The sequence below is a fragment of the Haliotis rubra genome, unplaced genomic scaffold (genome assembly GCF_003918875.1).
Source record: "Haliotis rubra isolate DU_JTF1 unplaced genomic scaffold, ASM391887v1 Scf526, whole genome shotgun sequence".
In the NCBI taxonomy this organism is placed as follows: Eukaryota; Metazoa; Mollusca; class Gastropoda; order Lepetellida; family Haliotidae; genus Haliotis; species Haliotis rubra.
Genome location: NW_025767220.1, coordinates 62891 through 80790, shown reverse-complemented (window position 1 = coordinate 80790; position 17900 = coordinate 62891). Strand labels below are relative to the sequence as shown.

Sequence of the window (17900 nt, the reverse complement as noted above, 5' to 3'; positions counted from 1 at the left end):
TGTACCCTCCAGGCTTGAACATAGTGGTATCTAGTAATAAACTGTACCCTCCAGGCTTGAACATAGTGGTATCTAGTAGCAAACTGTACCCTCCAGGCTTGAACACAGTGGTATCTAGTAGTAAACTGTACACTCCAGGCTTGAACATAGTGGTATCTAGTAGCAAACTGTACCCTCCAGGCTTGAAGATAGTGGTATCTAGTAGCAAACTGTACACTCCAGTCTTGAACACAGTGGTATCTAGTAGTAAACTGTACACTCCAGGCTTGAACATAGTGGTATCTAGTAGGATACTGTACACTCCAGGTTTGAACACAGTGGTATCTAGTAGTAAACTGTACCCTCCAGGCTTGAACACAGTGGTATCTAGTAGCAAACTGTACGCTCCAAGCTTGAACATAGTGGTATCTAGTAGCAAACTGTACCCTCCAGGCTTGAACATAGTGGTATCTAGTAGTAAACTGTACCCTCCAGGCTTGAACATAGTGGTATCTAGTAGTAAACTGTACCCTCCAGGCTTGAACATAGTGGTATCTAGTAGCATACTGTACACTCCAGGCTTGAACATAGTGGTATCTAGTAGTAAACTGTACCCTCCAGGCCTGAACATAGTGGTATCTAGTAGCATACTGTACACTCCAGGCTTGAACATAGTGGTATCTAGTAGCATACTGTACACTCCAGGCTTGAACACAGTGGTATCTAGTAGTAAACTGTACCCTCCAGGCTTGAACACAGTGGTATCTAGTAGTAAACTGTACACTCCAGGCTTGAACATAGTGGTATCTAGTAGTAAACTGTACACTCCAGGCTTGAACATAGTGGTATCTAGTAGCAAACTGTACACTCCAGGCTTGAACACAGTGGTATCTAGTAGCAAACTGTACACTCCAGGTTTGAACATAGTGGTATCTAGTAGCATACTGTACACTCCAGGCTTGAACATAGTGGTATCTAGTAGTAAACTGTACACTCCAGGCTTGAACATAGTGGTATCTAGTAGTAAACTGTACTCTCCAGGCTTGAACATAGTGGTATCTAGTAGTAAACTGTACTCTTGAACATAGTGGTATCTAGTAGTAAACTGTATCCTGCAGGCTTGAACATAGTGGTATCTAGTAGCAAACTGTACACTCCAGGCTTGAACACAGTGGTATCTAGTAGTAAACTATACACTCCAGGCTTGAACATAGTGGTATCTAGTAGTAAACTGTACCCTCCAGGCTTGAACATAGTGGTATCTAGTAGCAAACTGTACACTCCAGGCTTGAACACAGTGGTATCTAGTAGTAAACTGTACTCTTGAACATAGTGGTATCTAGTAGCAAACTGTACCCTCCAGGCTTGAACATAGTGGTATCTAGTGGCAAACTGTACCCTCCAGGCTTGAACACAGTGGTATCTAGTAGTAAACTATACCCTCCATACTTGAAGATAGTGGTATCTAGGAGTAAACTGTACCCTCCAGGCTTGAACATAGTGGTATCTAGTAGCATACTGTACACTCCAGGCTTGAACATAGTGGTATCTAGTAGTAAACTGTACCCTCCAGGCTTGAACATAGTGGTATCTAGTAGCAAACTGTACACTCCAGGCTTGAACACAGTGGTATCTAGTAGTAAACTGTACTCTTGAACATAGTGGTATCTAGTAGCAAACTGTACCCTCCAGGCTTGAACATAGTGGTATCTAGTGGCAAACTGTACCCTCCAGGCTTGAACACAGTGGTATCTAGTAGTAAACTATACCCTCCATACTTGAAGATAGTGGTATCTAGGAGTAAACTGTACCCTCCAGGCTTGAACATAGTGGTATCTAGTAGCATACTGTACACTCCAGGCTTGAACATAGTGGTATCTAGTAGTAAACTGTACCCTCCAGGCTTGAACATAGTGGTATCTAGTAGCATACTGTACACTCCAGGCTTGAACATAGTGGTATCTAGTAGTAAACTGTACTCTCCAGGCTTGAACATAGTGGTATCTAGTAGTAAACTGTACTCTTGAACATAGTGGTATTTAGTAGTAAACTGTATCCTGCAGGCTTGAATATAGTGGTATCTAGTAGCAAACTGTACACTCCAGGCTTGAACACAGTGGTATCTAGTAGTAAACTATACACTCCAGGCTTGAACATAGTGGTATCTAGTAGGAAACTGTACCCTCCAGGCTTGAACATAGTGGTATCTAGTAGCAAACTGTACACTCCAGGCTTGAACACAGTGGTATCTAGTAGTAAACTGTACTCTTGAACATAGTGGTGTCTAGTAGTAAACTGTACCCTCCAGGCTTGAACATAGTGGTATCTAGTAGCAAACTGTACCCTCCAGGCTTGAACACAGTGGTATCTAGTAGTAAACTGTACCCTCCAGGCTTGAACATAGTGGTATCTAGTAGCTAACTGTACCCTCCAGGCTTGAGCACAGTGGTATCTAGTAGCAAACTGTACCCTTCAGGCTTGAAGATAGTGGTATCTAGTAGTAAACTGTACCCTCCAGGCTTGAACACAGTGGTATCTAGTAGCAAACTGTACCCTCCAGGCTTGAACATAGTGGTATCTAGTAGTAAACTGTACTCTCCAGGCTTGAACATAGTGGTATCTAGTAGCAAACTGTACCCTCCAGGCTTGAACACAGTGGTATCTAGTAGCATACTGTACACTCCAGGCTTGAACATAGTGGTATCTAGTAGTAAACTGTACCCTCCAGGCTTGAACATAGTGGTATCTAGTAGTAAACTGTACCCTCCAGGCTTGAACATAGTGGTATCTAGTAGTAAACTGTACCCTCCAGGCTTGAACACAGTGGTATCTAGTAGCAAACTGTACCCTCCAGGCTTGAACATAGTGGTATCTAGTAGCATACTGTACACTCCAGGCTTGAACATAGTGGTATCTAGTAGTAAACTGTACTCTCCAGGCTTGAACATAGTGGTATCTAGTAGTAAACTGTACTCTTGAACATAGTGGTATTTAGTAGTAAACTGTATCCTGCAGGCTTGAATATAGTGGTATCTAGTAGCAAACTGTACACTCCAGGCTTGAACACAGTGGTATCTAGTAGTAAACTATACACTCCAGGCTTGAACATAGTGGTATCTAGTAGGAAACTGTACCCTCCAGGCTTGAACATAGTGGTATCTAGTAGCAAACTGTACACTCCAGGCTTGAACACAGTGGTATCTAGTAGTAAACTGTACTCTTGAACATAGTGGTGTCTAGTAGTAAACTGTACCCTCCAGGCTTGAACATAGTGGTATCTAGTAGCAAACTGTACCCTCCAGGCTTGAACACAGTGGTATCTAGTAGTAAACTGTACCCTCCAGGCTTGAACATAGTGGTATCTAGTAGCGAACTGTACCCTCCAGGCTTGAGCACAGTGGTATCTAGTAGCAAACTGTACCCTTCAGGCTTGAAGTTAGTGGTATCTAGTAGTAAACTGTACCCTCCAGGCTTGAACACAGTGGTATCTAGTAGCAAACTGGACACTCCAGGCTTGAACATAGTGGTATCTAGTAGTAAACTGTACTCTCCAGGCTTGAACATAGTGGTATCTAGTAGCAAACTGTACCCTCCAGGCTTGAACACAGTGGTATCTAGTAGCATACTGTACACTCCAGGCTTGAACATAGTGGTATCTAGTAGTAAACTGTACCCTCCAGGCTTGAACATAGTGGTATCTAGTAGTAAACTGTACCCTCCAGGCTTGAACATAGTGGTATCTAGTAGTAAACTGTACCCTCCAGGCTTGAACACAGTGGTATCTAGTAGCAAACTGTACCCTCCAGGCTTGAACACAGTGGTATCTAGTAGCATACTGTACCCTCCAGGCTTGAACATAGTGGTATCTAGTAGTAAACTGTACACTCCAGGCTTGAACATAGTGGTATCTAGTAGCAAACTGTACACTCCAGGCTTGAACACAGTGGTACCTAGTAGCATACTGTACCCTCCAGGCTTGAACATAGTGGTATCTAGTAGCAAACTGTACCCTCCAGGCTTGAACACAGTGGTATCTAGTAGTAAACTGTACACTCCAGGCTTGAACATAGTGGTATCTAGTAGCAAACTGTACACTCCAGGCTTGAACACAGTGGTATCTAGTAGCATACTGTACCCTCCAGGCTTGAACATAGTGGTATCTAGTAGCAAACTGTACACTCCAGGTTTGAACATAGTGGTATCTAGTAGTAAACTGTACTCTCCAGGCTTGAACACAGTGGTATCTAGTAGTAAACTGTACACTCCAGGCTTGAACACAGTGTATGTACACGCCAATGCCTCCACCCATACCAACCCATGCCAACACGCCCCCACAAGCACCAACCCTACACATGATCATCACCAGACCCACCAAAACTACAGGTGTGTGCTTTCAATTAAGTCTGTTGTTTTTCACAGGTTTGGGACTTGTCCACAAGAGATTCCTGGTCAAGTATTGCCTGTAAAGTGACCATGATTGGACACACAGACACAGTCAGATGCCTTCAGGTAATGTGCTGGAAAACCTTACGTTATGTTTATCGAAGTGAAGAGTTCAGATGGTTACTGAAACAAACTTAGAATAGTGTGTTGGTTTTGGTCGCTTGACTTACCTGACACTACATGGATAAACTGTCAATCTTCATTGGTTCATCATGCTGATAGGATTACTTGACTTTCCTGACACTACATGGATAAACTGTCAATCTTCATTGATTCATCATGCTGACAGGATTACTTACAATACAGCAATTAAATTTGGTCGTAGCTCTGTGTGCAGCTGTCGACAGAGGACACCCCATTGACAGCTTCATTGAGAAGACAAACTCATGTCATCAGCTTAACTTTTCTGTGCTACTGCTGGACTGTTGCCATAGGAGACAAGGACTTGCCACATCCAGTGCTTTACAAATGTAGTCACCAGTGCTGTGTCCACACCAACAAAATGTCAACTTGGAAGCAGTCCCATTTCAGTCAGTGTATCAACAGATGGATGTCCCTGACATCCACACTTGCTACACGCCACTAGCTTCCAGTCACCAAACACAAATCCATAGGCCAGGGTTCACTAAGTACAGAGAGAATCCCCCCCTCCCCCCCCCTCCTGTACTACCACAAACTATCCAGAGTACTGCAAAAGTTGAGACATGCAAGAAGGTCAAACTGTGTTTGGTACTGCCCTACTGACCCAGCATGTAGTTACTGCCAGTAAAGCCAGCTGATTGTGGCTGCCAGTAAGGCCAGCTCATTGTGGCTGCCGGTAAAGCCAGCTCATTGTGGCTGCCGGTAAGGCCAGCTGATTGTTGCTGCCGGTAAGGCCAGCTGATTGTGGCTGCCGGTAAGGCCAGCTGATTGTGGCTGCCGGTAAGGCCAGCTGATTGTGGCTGCCGGTAAAGCCAGCTGATTGTGGCTGCCAGTAAGGCCAGCTGATTGTGGCTGCCGGTAAGGCCAGCTGATTGTGGCTGCCAGTAAAGCCAGCTGATTGTGGCTGCCGGTAAAGCCAGCTGATTGTGGCTGCCGGTAAGGCCAGCTGATTGTGGCTGCCGGTAAGGCCAGCTCATTGTGGCTGCCGGTAAAGCCAGCTGATTGTGGCTGCCAGTAAGGCCAGCTGATTGTGGCTGCCGGTAAGGCCAGCTGATTGTGGCTGCCAGTAAAGCCAGCTCATTGTGGCTGCCGGTAAAGCCAGCTCATTGTGGCTGCCGGTAAGGCCAGCTGATTGTTGCTGCCGGTAAGGCCAGCTGATTGTGGCTGCCGGTAAGGCCAGCTGATTGTGGCTGCCGGTAAGGCCAGCTGATTGTGGCTGCCGGTAAAGGCCAGCTGATTGTGGCTGCCAGTAGGGCCAGCTGATTGTGGCTGCCAGTAAGGCCAGCTGATTGTGGCTGCCGGTAAGGCCAGCTGATTGTGGCTGCCGGTAAGGCCAGCTGATTGTGGCTGCCGGTAAGGCCAGCTGATTGTGGCTGCCGGTAAGGCCAGCTGATTGTGGCTGCCAGTAGGGCCAGCTGATTGTGGCTGCCAGTAAGGCCAGCTGATTGTGGCTGCCGGTAAAGGCCAGCTGATTGTGGCTGCCGGTAAAGGCCAGCTGATTGTGGCTGCCGGTAAGGCCAGCTGATTGTGGCTGCCGGTAAGGCCAGCTGATTGTGGCTGCCAGTAAGGCCAGCTGATTGTGGCTGCCAGTAAGGCCAGCTGATTGTGGCTGCCAGTAAGGCCAGCTGATTGTGGCTGCCAGTAAGGCCAGCTGATTGTGGCTGCCAGTAAGGCCAGCCAGTGATTGTGGCTGCCAGTAAGGCCAGCTGATTGTGGCTGCCAGTAAGGCCAGCTGATTGTGGCTGCCAGTAAGGCCAGCTGATTGTGGCTGCCAGTAAGGCCAGCTGATTGTGGCCAGTGCCCAGCTGATTGTGGCTGCCGGTAAGGCCAGCTGATTGTGGCTGCCAGTAAGGCCAGCTGATTGTGGCTGCCGGTAAGGCCAGCTGATTGTGGCTGCCGGTAAGGCCAGCTGATTGTGGCTGCCGGTAAGGCCAGCTGATTGTGGCTGCCGGTAAGGCCAGCTGATTGTGGCTGCCGGTAAGGCCAGCTGATTGTGGCTGCCGGTAAGGCCAGCTGATTGTGGCTGCCGGTAAGGCCAGCTGATTGTGGCTGCCGGTAAGGCCAGCTGATTGTGGCTGCCGGTAAGGCCAGCTGATTGTGGCTGCCGGTAAGGCCAGCTGATTGTGGCTGCCAGTAAGGCCAGCTGATTGTGGCTGCCGGTAAGGCCAGCTGATTGTGGCTGCCAGTAAGGCCAGCTGATTGTGGCTGCCAGTAAGGCCAGCTGATTGTGGCTGCCAGTAAGGCCAGCTGATTGTGGCTGCCAGTAAGGCCAGCTGATTGTGGCTGCCAGTAAGGCCAGCTGATTGTGGCTGCCGGTAAGGCCAGCTGATTGTGGCTGCCAGTAAGGCCAGCTGATTGTGGCTGCCGGTAAGGCCAGCTGATTGTGGCTGCCAGTAAGGCCAGCTGATTGTGGCTGCCGGTAAGGCCAGCTGATTGTGGCTGCCGGTAAGGCCAGCTGATTGTGGCTGCCAGTAAAGGCCAGCTGATTGTGGCTGCCAGTAAGGCCAGCTGATTGTGGCTGCCGGTAAGGCCAGCTGATTGTGGCTGCCAGTAAGGCCAGCTGATTGTGGCTGCCAGTAAGGCCAGCTGATTGTGGCTGCCGGTAAGGCCAGCTGATTGTGGCTGCCAGTAAGGCCAGCTGATTGTGGCTGCCGGTAAGGCCAGCTGATTGTGGCTGCCAGTAAGGCCAGCTGATTGTGGCTGCCGGTAAGGCCAGCTGATTGTGGCTGCCGGTAAGGCCAGCTGATTGTGGCTGCCAGTAAGGCCAGCTGATTGTGGCTGCCGGTAAGGCCAGCTGATTGTGGCTGCCAGTAAGGCCAGCTGATTGTGGCTGCCGGTAAGGCCAGCTGATTGTGGCTGCCAGTAAGGCCAGCTCATTTGCTACTAGATACCATACCAAATGGAACTTTTTTTGTTATTTACTGACTTTTGGCATTCATATTTTTCATGATTTTCATGTACCTGTGAAGGTCCAGGTTAGGTCTTCAGTAACCTATGCTTGTTGTAAGAGGTGACTTATGGGAACGGGTGGTCAGGCTCGCTGACTTGGTTGACTCATGTCATCGGTTCACAATTGCACAGATTGATGCTCATGTTGTTGATCACCTGATTGTCTGGTCCAGACTCATTATTTACAGACCGCCGCCATGTAGCTGGAATATTGCTGAGTGTGGCGTAATACTAACCTAATTCACTCTCTCACGATTTGCACTTGAGCTTGCTACCTTGTGTGTTAGGACACTGATGAGCTTGACAGATGAGGCATGGAGATTTAACTTCTTCCACAGGTGGATGATGACAAGGTGATCAGTGGCTCATATGACAAGACACTGAAAGTGTGGGACCTGAAGACAGGCAGCTGTAGGAGAACATTACGGTAAGGAGTCACTCAGAAACATCATCACTTCATCCTCCACCCACATCCCCAGCAATATCTGCCCCCCTCAGTGTGTTGTCATGTCCATCCTACATGTTGTCATGTTCGTGTTAATGTTGTCATGTCCATCCTACATGTTGTCATGTCCATCCTACACATTGTCATGTTTGTCCTACATGTTGCCATGTCCATCCTACATGTTGTTATGTCCATCCTACATGTTGTCATGTCCATCCTACATGTTGCCATGTCCATCCTACATGTTGTCATGTCCATCCTACATGTTGCCATGTCCATCCTACATGTTGCCATGTCCATCCTACATGTTGTCATGTCCATCCTACACATTGTCATGTTTGTCCTACATGTTGCCATGTCCATCCTACATGTTGTCATGTCCATCCTACATCTTGTCATGTCCATCCTACATGTTGTCATGTCCATCCTACACATTGTAATGTTTGTCCTACATGTTGCCATGTCCATCCTACATGTTGTCATGTCCATCCTACATGTTGTCATGTCCATCCTACATGTTGCCATGTCCATCCTACATGTTGCCATGTCCATCCTACATGCTGTCATGTCCATCCTACACATTGTAATGTTTGTCCTACATGTTGCCATGTCCATCCTACATGTTGTCATGTCCATCCTACACATTGTAATGTTTGTCCTACATGTTGCCATGTCCATCCTACATGTTGCCATGTCCATCCTACACATTGTCATGTTTGTCCTTCATGTTGTCATGTCCATCCTACATGTTGTCATGTCCATCCTACATGTTGTCATGTCCATCCTACATGTTGTCATGTCCATCCTACACATTGTCATGTTTGTCCTACATGTTGCCATGTCCATCCTACATGTTGTCATGTCCATCCTACATGTTGTCATGTCCATCCTACATGTTGTCATGTCCATCCTTCATGTTGTCATGTTTATCCTACACATTGTAATGTTTATCCTACATGTTGTCATGTTCATCCTACATGTGGAAAAAGTCATATGACTATAACCTTCTAGCGCCTAACAGGCAGCTTGGGGTATCCGGGGTAATAATGTACTGTGCCTTGATTGTTAGCGCTATGAGCATACCTAGTGTGGAGTTTGGCGCTATATAAATGGACACATTATTATTATTATTATATTGTCATGTCCATCCTACATGTTGTCATGTTCATCCTACATGTTGTCATCCTACATGTTGCCATGTCCATCCTACATGTTGTCATGTCCATCCTACATGTTGTCATCCTACATGTTGCCATGTTCATCCTTCATGTTGTCATGTCCATCCTACATGTTGTCATGTCCATCCTACATGTTGTCATGTTCATCCTACATGTTGTCATCCTACATATTGCCATGTTCATCCTTCATGTTGTCATGTCCATCCTACATGTTGTCATGTCCATCCTACATGTTGTCATCCTACATGTTGCCATGTCCAACCTTCATGTTGTCATGTCCATCCTACATGTTGTCATGTTCATCCTACATGTTGTCATCCTACATGTTGCCATGTTCATCCTACATGTTGTCATGTTTATACTACATGTTGTCATGTTTGTCCTTCATATTGCCATGTTCATCCTACATGTTGTCATGTCCATCCTTAATGTTGGCATGTCCATCCTACATGTTGTCATGTCCATCCTACATGTTGTCATGTTCGTCCTACACGTTGTCATCCTACATGTTGCCATGTTCATCCTACATGTTGTCATGTCCAACCTTCATGTTGTCATGTTTGTCCGCCATGTTGTCATGTCCATCCTACATGTTGTCATGTCCATGCTACATGTTGCCATGTTCATACTACATATTGCCACATTCATCCTACATGTTGTCATGTCCAACCTTCATGTTGTCATGTTTGTTCTACATGTTGTCATGTCCAACCTTCATGTTGTCATGTTTGTGCTATTTGTTGCCATGTTCAACCTTCATGTTTGTCCTACATGTTGCCATGTCCAACCTTCATGTTGTCATGTTTGTCCTACATGTTGTCATGTCCAACCTTCATGCTGTCATGTTTGTGCTATGTGTTGCCATGTTCAACCTTCATGTTTGTCCTACATGTTGCCATGTTCAACCTTCATGTTTGTCCTACATGTTGCCATGTTCAACCTTCATTGTTGTCATGTTTGTCCTACATGTTGCCATGTTCAACCTTCATGTTGTCATGTTTATCCTACATGTTGCCATGTTCAACCTTCATGTTGTCATGTTGGTCCTACATGTTGCCATGTCCAACCTTCATGTTGTCATGTTTATCCTACATGTTGCAAAGTTCAACTTTCATGTTGTCATGTTTGTCCTACATGTTGCCATGTCCAACCTTCATGTTGTCATGTTTGTCCTACATGTTGCCATGTCCAACCTTCATGTTTGTCCTACATGTTGCCATGTTCAACCTTCATGTTGTCATGTTTGTCCTACATGTTGCCATGTCCAACCTTCATGTTTGTCCTACATGTTGCCATGTCCAACCTTTATGTTGTCACGTTTGTCCTATATGTTGTCATGTTCATCCTATATGTTGTCATGTTCATCCTACATGTTGTCATGTCCATCCTACATGTCACTTACTCCATCATTGTGTCTGTTCCAGAGGTCACAATGCAGCAGTATTATGTGTTCACTTCAACGAGAGCAAGATTGTGTCAGGATCCTGTGATAACACCATCAAGGTAGACATCTTTTCCATATCCTGTATACAGTATGTTACCATGGTTTCCAAGTATGCTGCAACAATGTAGAATGCCTAGACAATCACTATATACTTTGTGTTCAGGTGTGGACGGTTGTTGTAATACTGACCATATTTGTGTGCAGGTGTGGACGGTTATTTTAATACCAACCCTCTTTGTGTGCAGGTGTGGACGGTTATTGTAATACCGACCCTGTTTGTGAGCAGGTGTGGACGGTTATTGTAATACCAACCCTCTTTGTGTGCAGGTGTGGACGGTTAATGTAATACCAACCCTTTTTGTGTGCAGGTGTGGACAGTTATTGTAATACCAACCCTCTTTGTGAGCAGGTGTGGACAGTTATTGTAATACCAACCCTCTTTGTGAGGAGGTGTGGATGGTTATTGTAAAACCAACCACCTTTGTGTGCAGGTGTGGATGGTAATTGTAATACCAACCCTCTTTGTGTGCAGGTGTGGACGGTTATTGTGATACCAACCCTCTTTGTGTGCAGGTACCCCCTTTGTGTGCAGGTGTTGACGGTTATTGTAATACCAACCCTCTTTGTGTGCAGGTGTGGACGGTTATTGTAATACCAACCCTCTTTGTGAGGAGCTGTGGACGGTTATTGTAATACCAACCCTCTTTGTGTGCAGGTGTTGACAGTTATTGTAATACCAACCCTCTTTGTGTGCAGGTGTGGACGGTTATTGTAATACCAACCCTCTTTGTGTGCAGGTGTGGACGGTTATTGTAATACCAACCCTCTTTGTGTGCAGATGTGGACGGTTATTGTAATACTAACCCTCTTTGTGAGCAGGTGTGGACGGTTATTGTGATACCAACCCTCTTTGTGTGCAGGTGTGGACGGTTATTGTAATACTGACCATATTTGTGTGCAGGTGTGGAACTACCAAGGGGTGTGCATGATAACGCTGTCTGGCCACCAAGACGCTGTCACATGTCTGCAGTTTGATGCCACCCGTATCGTCAGTGGCTCCCTGGACTGTAACCTGAAGTTCTGGGACATCCACAGTGGGGAGTGCATCAATACCATAGACTGGAAGGCAGCAGAAGGCCACACAGGAGTTGTCAGGTTGGACTACTTCAGAATTCCTCTATATTACTGTTAAGTGTTACTCAACCTTGACTCTGTGAAACCTACTCAGAGAAAAATGAATACTGGTGTGTTTGTTCCTTATTTGATTTTGGACTCCATGTTGACTTCCAGATGTCTTCAAGCGGACAGTTGGCGTCTAGTCAGTGCAGCAGATGATAAGACCATCAAGGTGAGGTCAGACAGATGCAAAATGTAGACATGACCATCATGGTGGGGGTTGACAGACACAGTATTTAGACATGACCATCAAGGTGGGGGTAGACAGACACAGTATGTAGACATGACCATCAAGGTGGGGGTGGACAGACACAGTATGTAGACATGACCATCATGGTGGGGGTGGACAGACACAATATGTAGACATGACCATCAAGGTGGGGGTGGACAGACACAATATGTAGACATGACCATCAAGGTGGGGGTGGACAGACACAGTATGTAGACATGACCATCATGGTGGGGGTAGATAGACACAATATGTAGACATGACCATCAAGGTGGGGGTGGACAGACACAATATGTAGACATGACCATCATGGTGGGGGTAGATAGACACAATATGTACACATGACCATCAAGGTGGGGGTGGACAGACACAATATGTAGACATGACCATCAAGGTGGGGGTAGACAGACACAGTATGTAGACATGACCATCAAGGTGGGGGTAGACAGACACAATATGTACACATGACCATCAAGGTGGGGGTGGACAGACACAGTATGTAGACATGACCATCATGGTGGGGGTAGACAGACACAGTATGTAGACATGACCATCATGGTGGGGGTGGACAGACACAATATGTAGACATGACCATCATGGTGGGGGTTGACAGACACAGTATTTAGACCTGACCATCAAGGTGGGGGTGGACAGACACAGTATGTAGACATGACCATCATGGTGGGGGTAGACAGACACAATATGTAGACATGACCATCAAGGTGGGGGTGGACAGACACAGTATGTAGACATGACCATCAAGGTGGGGGTAGACAGATACAATATGTAGACATGACCATCATGGTGGGGGTTGACAGACACAGTATTTAGACATGACCATCAAGGTGGGGGTAGACAGACACAGTATGTAGACATGACCATCAAGGTGGGGTGGACAGACACAGTATGTAGACATGACCATCATGGTGGGGGGGTGGACAGACACAATATGTAGACATGACCATCAAGGTGGGGGTGACAGACACAATATGTAGACATGACCATCAAGGTGGGGGTGGACAGACACAATATGTAGACATGACCATCAAGGTGGGGGTGGACAGACACAGTATGTAGACATGACCATCAAGGTGGGGGTGGACAGACACAATATGTAGACATGACCATCAAGGTGGGGGTGGACAGACACAATATGTAGACATGACCATCAAGGTGGGGGTGGACAGACACAGTATGTAGACATGACCATCATGGTGGGGGTTGACAGACACAGTATTTAGACATGACCATCAAGGTGGGGGTAGACAGACACAGTATGTAGACATGACCATCATGGTGGGGGTAGACAGACACAGTATTTAGACATGACCCTCATGGTGGGGGTAGACAGACACAGTATGTAGATATAACCCTCATTGTGGGGGTAGATAGACACATTATGTAGACATGACCATCAAGGTGGGGGTAGACAGACACAATATGTAGACATGACCGTCATGGTGGGGGTAGATAGACACAATATGTAGACATGACCATCAAGGTGGGGTAGACAGACACAATATGTAGACATGACCATCAAGGTGGGGGTAGACAGACACAGTATGTATACATGACCATCATGGTGGGGGTTGACAGACACAATATGTAGACATGACCATCAAGGTGGGGGTAGACAGACACAGTATGTAGACATGACAATCAAGGTGGGGGTAGACAGACACAATATGTACACATGACCATCAAGGTGGGGGTAGACAGACACAGTATGTAGACATGACAATCAAGGTGGGGGTAGACAGACACAATATGTACACATGACCATCAAGGTGGGGGTAGACAGACACAATATGTAGACATGACCATCAAGGTGGGGGTAGACAGACACAATATGTACACATGACCATCAAGGTGGGGGTAGACAGACACAATATGTACACATGACCATCAAGGTGGGGGTAGACAGACACAATATGTACACATGACCATCAAGGTGGGGGTGGACAGACACAATATGTACACATGACCATCAAGGTGGGGGTAGACAGACACAGTATGTAGACATGACAATCAAGGTGGGGGTGGACAGACACAATATGTAGACATGACCATCAAGGTGGGGGTAGACAGACACAATATGTAGACATGACAATCAAGGTGGGGGTGGACAGACACAGCATGTAGACATGACCATCAAGGTGGGGGTGGACAGACACAGTATGTAGACATGACCATCAAGGTGGGGGTAGACAGATACAATATGTAGACATGACCATCATGGTGGGGGTTGACAGACACAGTATTTAGACATGACCATCATGGTGGGGGTAGACAGACACAGTATGTAGACATGACCATCAAGGTGGGGGTGGACAGACACAGTATGTAGACATGACCATCATGGTGGGGGTGGACAGACACAATATGTAGACATGACCATCAAGGTGGGGGTGGACAGACACAATATGTAGACATGACCATCAAGGTGGGGGTGGACAGACACAATATGTAGACATGACCATCAAGGTGGGGGTGGACAGACACAATATGTACACATGACAATCAAGGTGGGGGTGGACAGACACAATATGTAGACATGACCATCAAGGTGGGGGTAGACAGACACAATATGTAGACATGACCATCAAGGTGGGGGTGGACAGACACAATATGTAGACATGACCATCAAGGTGGGGGTAGACAGACACAGTATGTAGACATGACCATCAAGGTGGGGGTGGACAGACACAATATGTAGACATGACCATCAAGGTGGGGGTAGACAGACACAATATGTAGACATGACAATCAAGGTGGGGGTGGACAGACACAGCATGTAGACATGACCATCAAGGTGGGGGTAGACAAACACAGTATGTAGACATGACCATCATGGTGGGTGTAGACATGACCATATTTTGATTATGTTGAACTATGTGTTTTTTATGTTGAACTACCTTTTGGTTTTTGTTGAATAATATGTGTATTGTGTTGTTGTCAGGTGTGGAATCTGGAGACTGGCCAGCGACTGGTGACCCTACAGAACCACAAGGATGGAGTAACCTGTCTGCAGTTTAATGATTTCATCATTGTGTCAGGGTCCTATGACAAGACAGTGAAACTGTGGGACTTCAGTTGCTGCTAACTCCTCACAGTAACTTAACCCTGAAAGGAGCTTGCTGTATCCTGTGCTTCTCACACAGTTGTATCTGGGCACCATGGAGATCCCACCATGACTTGTGAAATATATGCCAATATTGTTTTCAAATTTCATGTGCATGTGTTCAGATAAGTCTCTCTTGCTGAGGAAGGCAGTGCAATGCCTACAGTTGGTCTACCAGTGCATAATTTGCTGTAAAGGAGTTATGTCTGATCCCCCACCTAGAGTTATGTCTGATCCCCCTCCAGGAGTTATCTCTGATCCCCCACCTAGAGTTATGTCGGATCCCCCTCCCCTACTAGGAGTTATGTCTGCCCCCTCCCCCACTAGGAGTTATTTCGATCCCCTCCCCCACAAGGAGTTATCTCTGATCCCTCCCCCACTAGGAGTTGACTGACCCCCTCCTCCACTAGGAGTTATGTCTGACCCCCTCCCCACTAAGAGTTATTGCTGATCCCCCGTCCCCAACAATTAGTTATGTCTGATCCCCCTCCCCAACTATTAGTTATGTCTGACCCCCTCCCCACAAGGAGTTACCTCTGATCCCCTGCCCCACTAGTTGTCTGACCCCCTCCTCCACTAGGAGTTATATCTGATCCCCCTCCCTCACAATGAGTTATCTCTGATCCTCCTCTCCCACAAGGAGTTATGTCTGATCCTCCTCCCCCACAAGGAGTTATGTCTGATCCTGCTCCCCCACAAGGAGTTATGTCTGATCCTCCTCCCCGACAAGGAGTTATGTCTGATCCTCCTCCCCCACTAGGAGTTATGTCTGATCCTCCTCCCCCACAAGGAGTTATGTCTGATCCTCCTCCCCCACAAGGAGTTATGTCTTACCCCCTCCCCCACAAGGAGTTATGTCTGATCCTCCTCCCCCACAAGGAGTTATGTCTGATCCTCCTCTCCCACAAGGAGTTATCTCTGATCCTCCTCCCCACAAGGAGTTATGTCTGACCCCCTCCCCACACAAGGAGTTATGTCTGATCCTGCTCCCCCACAAGGAGTTATATCTGATCCTGCTCCCCCACAAGGAGTTATGTCTGATCCTGCTCCCCCACAAGGAGTTATGTCTGATCCTCCTCCCCCACTAGGAGTTATCTCTGATCCTCCTCCCCCACAAGGAGTTATGTCTGATCCTCCTCCCCCACTAGGAGTTATGTCTGATCCTCCTCCCCACTAGGAGTTATGTCTGATCCTCCTCCCTCACAAGGAGTTATGTCTGATCCTCCTCCCCCACTAGGAGTTATGTCTGCCCCTCCCCAGAAGGAGTTATCTCTGATCCCTCCCCCACTAGTTGTCTTACCCCCTCCCCCACTTGGAGTTATGTCTGACGCCTCCCTCACAAGGAGTTATATCTGATCCTCCTCCCCCACTAGGAGTTATGTCTGCCCCTCCCCCAGAAGGAGTTATGTCTGATCCTCCTCCCCACTAGGAGTTATGTCTGACCCCTTCCCCACAAGGAGTTATCTCTGATCCTCCTCCCCCACTAGGAGTTATGTCTGCCCCTCCCCCAGAAGGAGTTATCTCTGATCCCTCCCCCACTAGTTGTCTTACCCCTCCCCCACTTGGAGTTATGTCTGACGCCCCTCACAAGGAGTTATGTCTGATCCTCCTCCCCACTAGGAGTTATGTCTGCCCCCTCCCCAGAAGGAGTTATGTCTGATCCTCCTCCCCACAAGGAGTTATGTCTGACCCCCTTCCCCACAAGGAGTTATCTCTGATCCTCCTCCCCACTAGGAGTTATGTCTGCCCCCTCCCCAGAAGGAGTTATCTCTGATCCCTCCCCCACTAGTTGTCTTACCCCTCCCCACTTGGAGTTATGTCTGACGCCTCCCTCACAAGGAGTTATCTCTGATCACCCAGCCCCACTATGAGTTATGTCTGATCACCCTCCCCCACTAGGAGTTATGTCTGATCCTCCTCCCCCACAGAGAGTTACGGTAGAGGCTGTATATTATATGAGGGATGGCTGAAATGTTTTGGATGCATAGTACAATTTTTAGTTTGCATGTTACATTTTGTGCTGCATTTGAACCAAATACAAAACCAGGCAGAATATTTAAGCAAGCATTTAAGTTACTAGGTATTCTCTGCTGATGAAAAATGGACTGAGATCATGGAGTACCTCCAGCCTGAAAGGCCATATGAAGTGGCCATCCATGTCGACGCCTGACGCCATTTTTAAAGAAATTGTGCTCTGGTTAACTTTAGGGAAGGATGCTCTGGTTATCTTGTGGGAATGATGCTCTGGTTAAATTAAGGCAATGATGCTCTGGTTATCTTGAGGGAATGATGCTCTGGTTAAATTTAGGCAATGATGCTCTGGGTGCCGTTGTACACAGCGATCTTAGCGCTAAGGTGACCGTAACTCCATTACTTTAACATAGACTTAAGGTAGCCTTAGCTCTAAGGTTGTTTTGTACAACGGCACCCAGGTTATCTTGAGGAAATGATGCTCTGGTTAACTTTAGGGAAGGATGCTCTGGTTAACTTTAGGGAAGGATGCTCTGGTTATCTTGTGGGAATGATGGTCTGGTTAAATTTAGGCAATGATGCTCTGGTTAACTTTAGGGAAGGATGCTCTGGTCATCTTGAGGGAAGGATGCTCTGGTTATCTTGAGGGAAGGATGCTCTGGTTAACTTTAGGCAATGATGCTCTGGTTGAGTTCAGGGAATGATTCTGTGGTTAACTTTAGAAAATGATGCTCTGTGAACGTTGAAGAATGATGCTCTGGTTAACTTTAGGCAATGATGCTCTGTGAACGTTGAAGAATGATGCTCTGGTTAACTTTAGGCAA

The 17900-nt window shown here is 46.9% G+C and overlaps 1 protein-coding gene and 1 long non-coding RNA gene across 2 annotated transcripts in view; one reads left to right on the top strand and one right to left on the bottom strand.

The window, feature by feature from the left end:
* Positions 1-15508, top strand: part of LOC124252821 (F-box/WD repeat-containing protein 7-like) — a 77381-nt gene extending 61873 nt beyond the window's left edge. Inside the window, exons 9-14 of the mRNA XM_046686498.1 lie at positions 4399-4488; positions 7851-7939; positions 10560-10638; positions 11541-11734; positions 11870-11927; positions 14944-15508. Of these exons, the coding sequence (XP_046542454.1) occupies positions 4399-4488; positions 7851-7939; positions 10560-10638; positions 11541-11734; positions 11870-11927; positions 14944-15087 (654 nt within the window). The 3' untranslated portion in view covers positions 15088-15508. The remainder of the gene's footprint in view (positions 1-4398; positions 4489-7850; positions 7940-10559; positions 10639-11540; positions 11735-11869; positions 11928-14943) is intronic.
* A 602-nt stretch (positions 15509-16110) lies between these two features.
* LOC124252824 lies at positions 16111-17098 on the bottom strand. Its single transcript, XR_006892041.1, has 3 exons — positions 16992-17098; positions 16549-16635; positions 16111-16268 (listed from the first exon to the last, which is right to left on the bottom strand). It is a non-coding gene; the product is annotated as an uncharacterized LOC124252824 (long non-coding RNA).
* Positions 17099-17900: the final 802 nt, after the last annotated feature.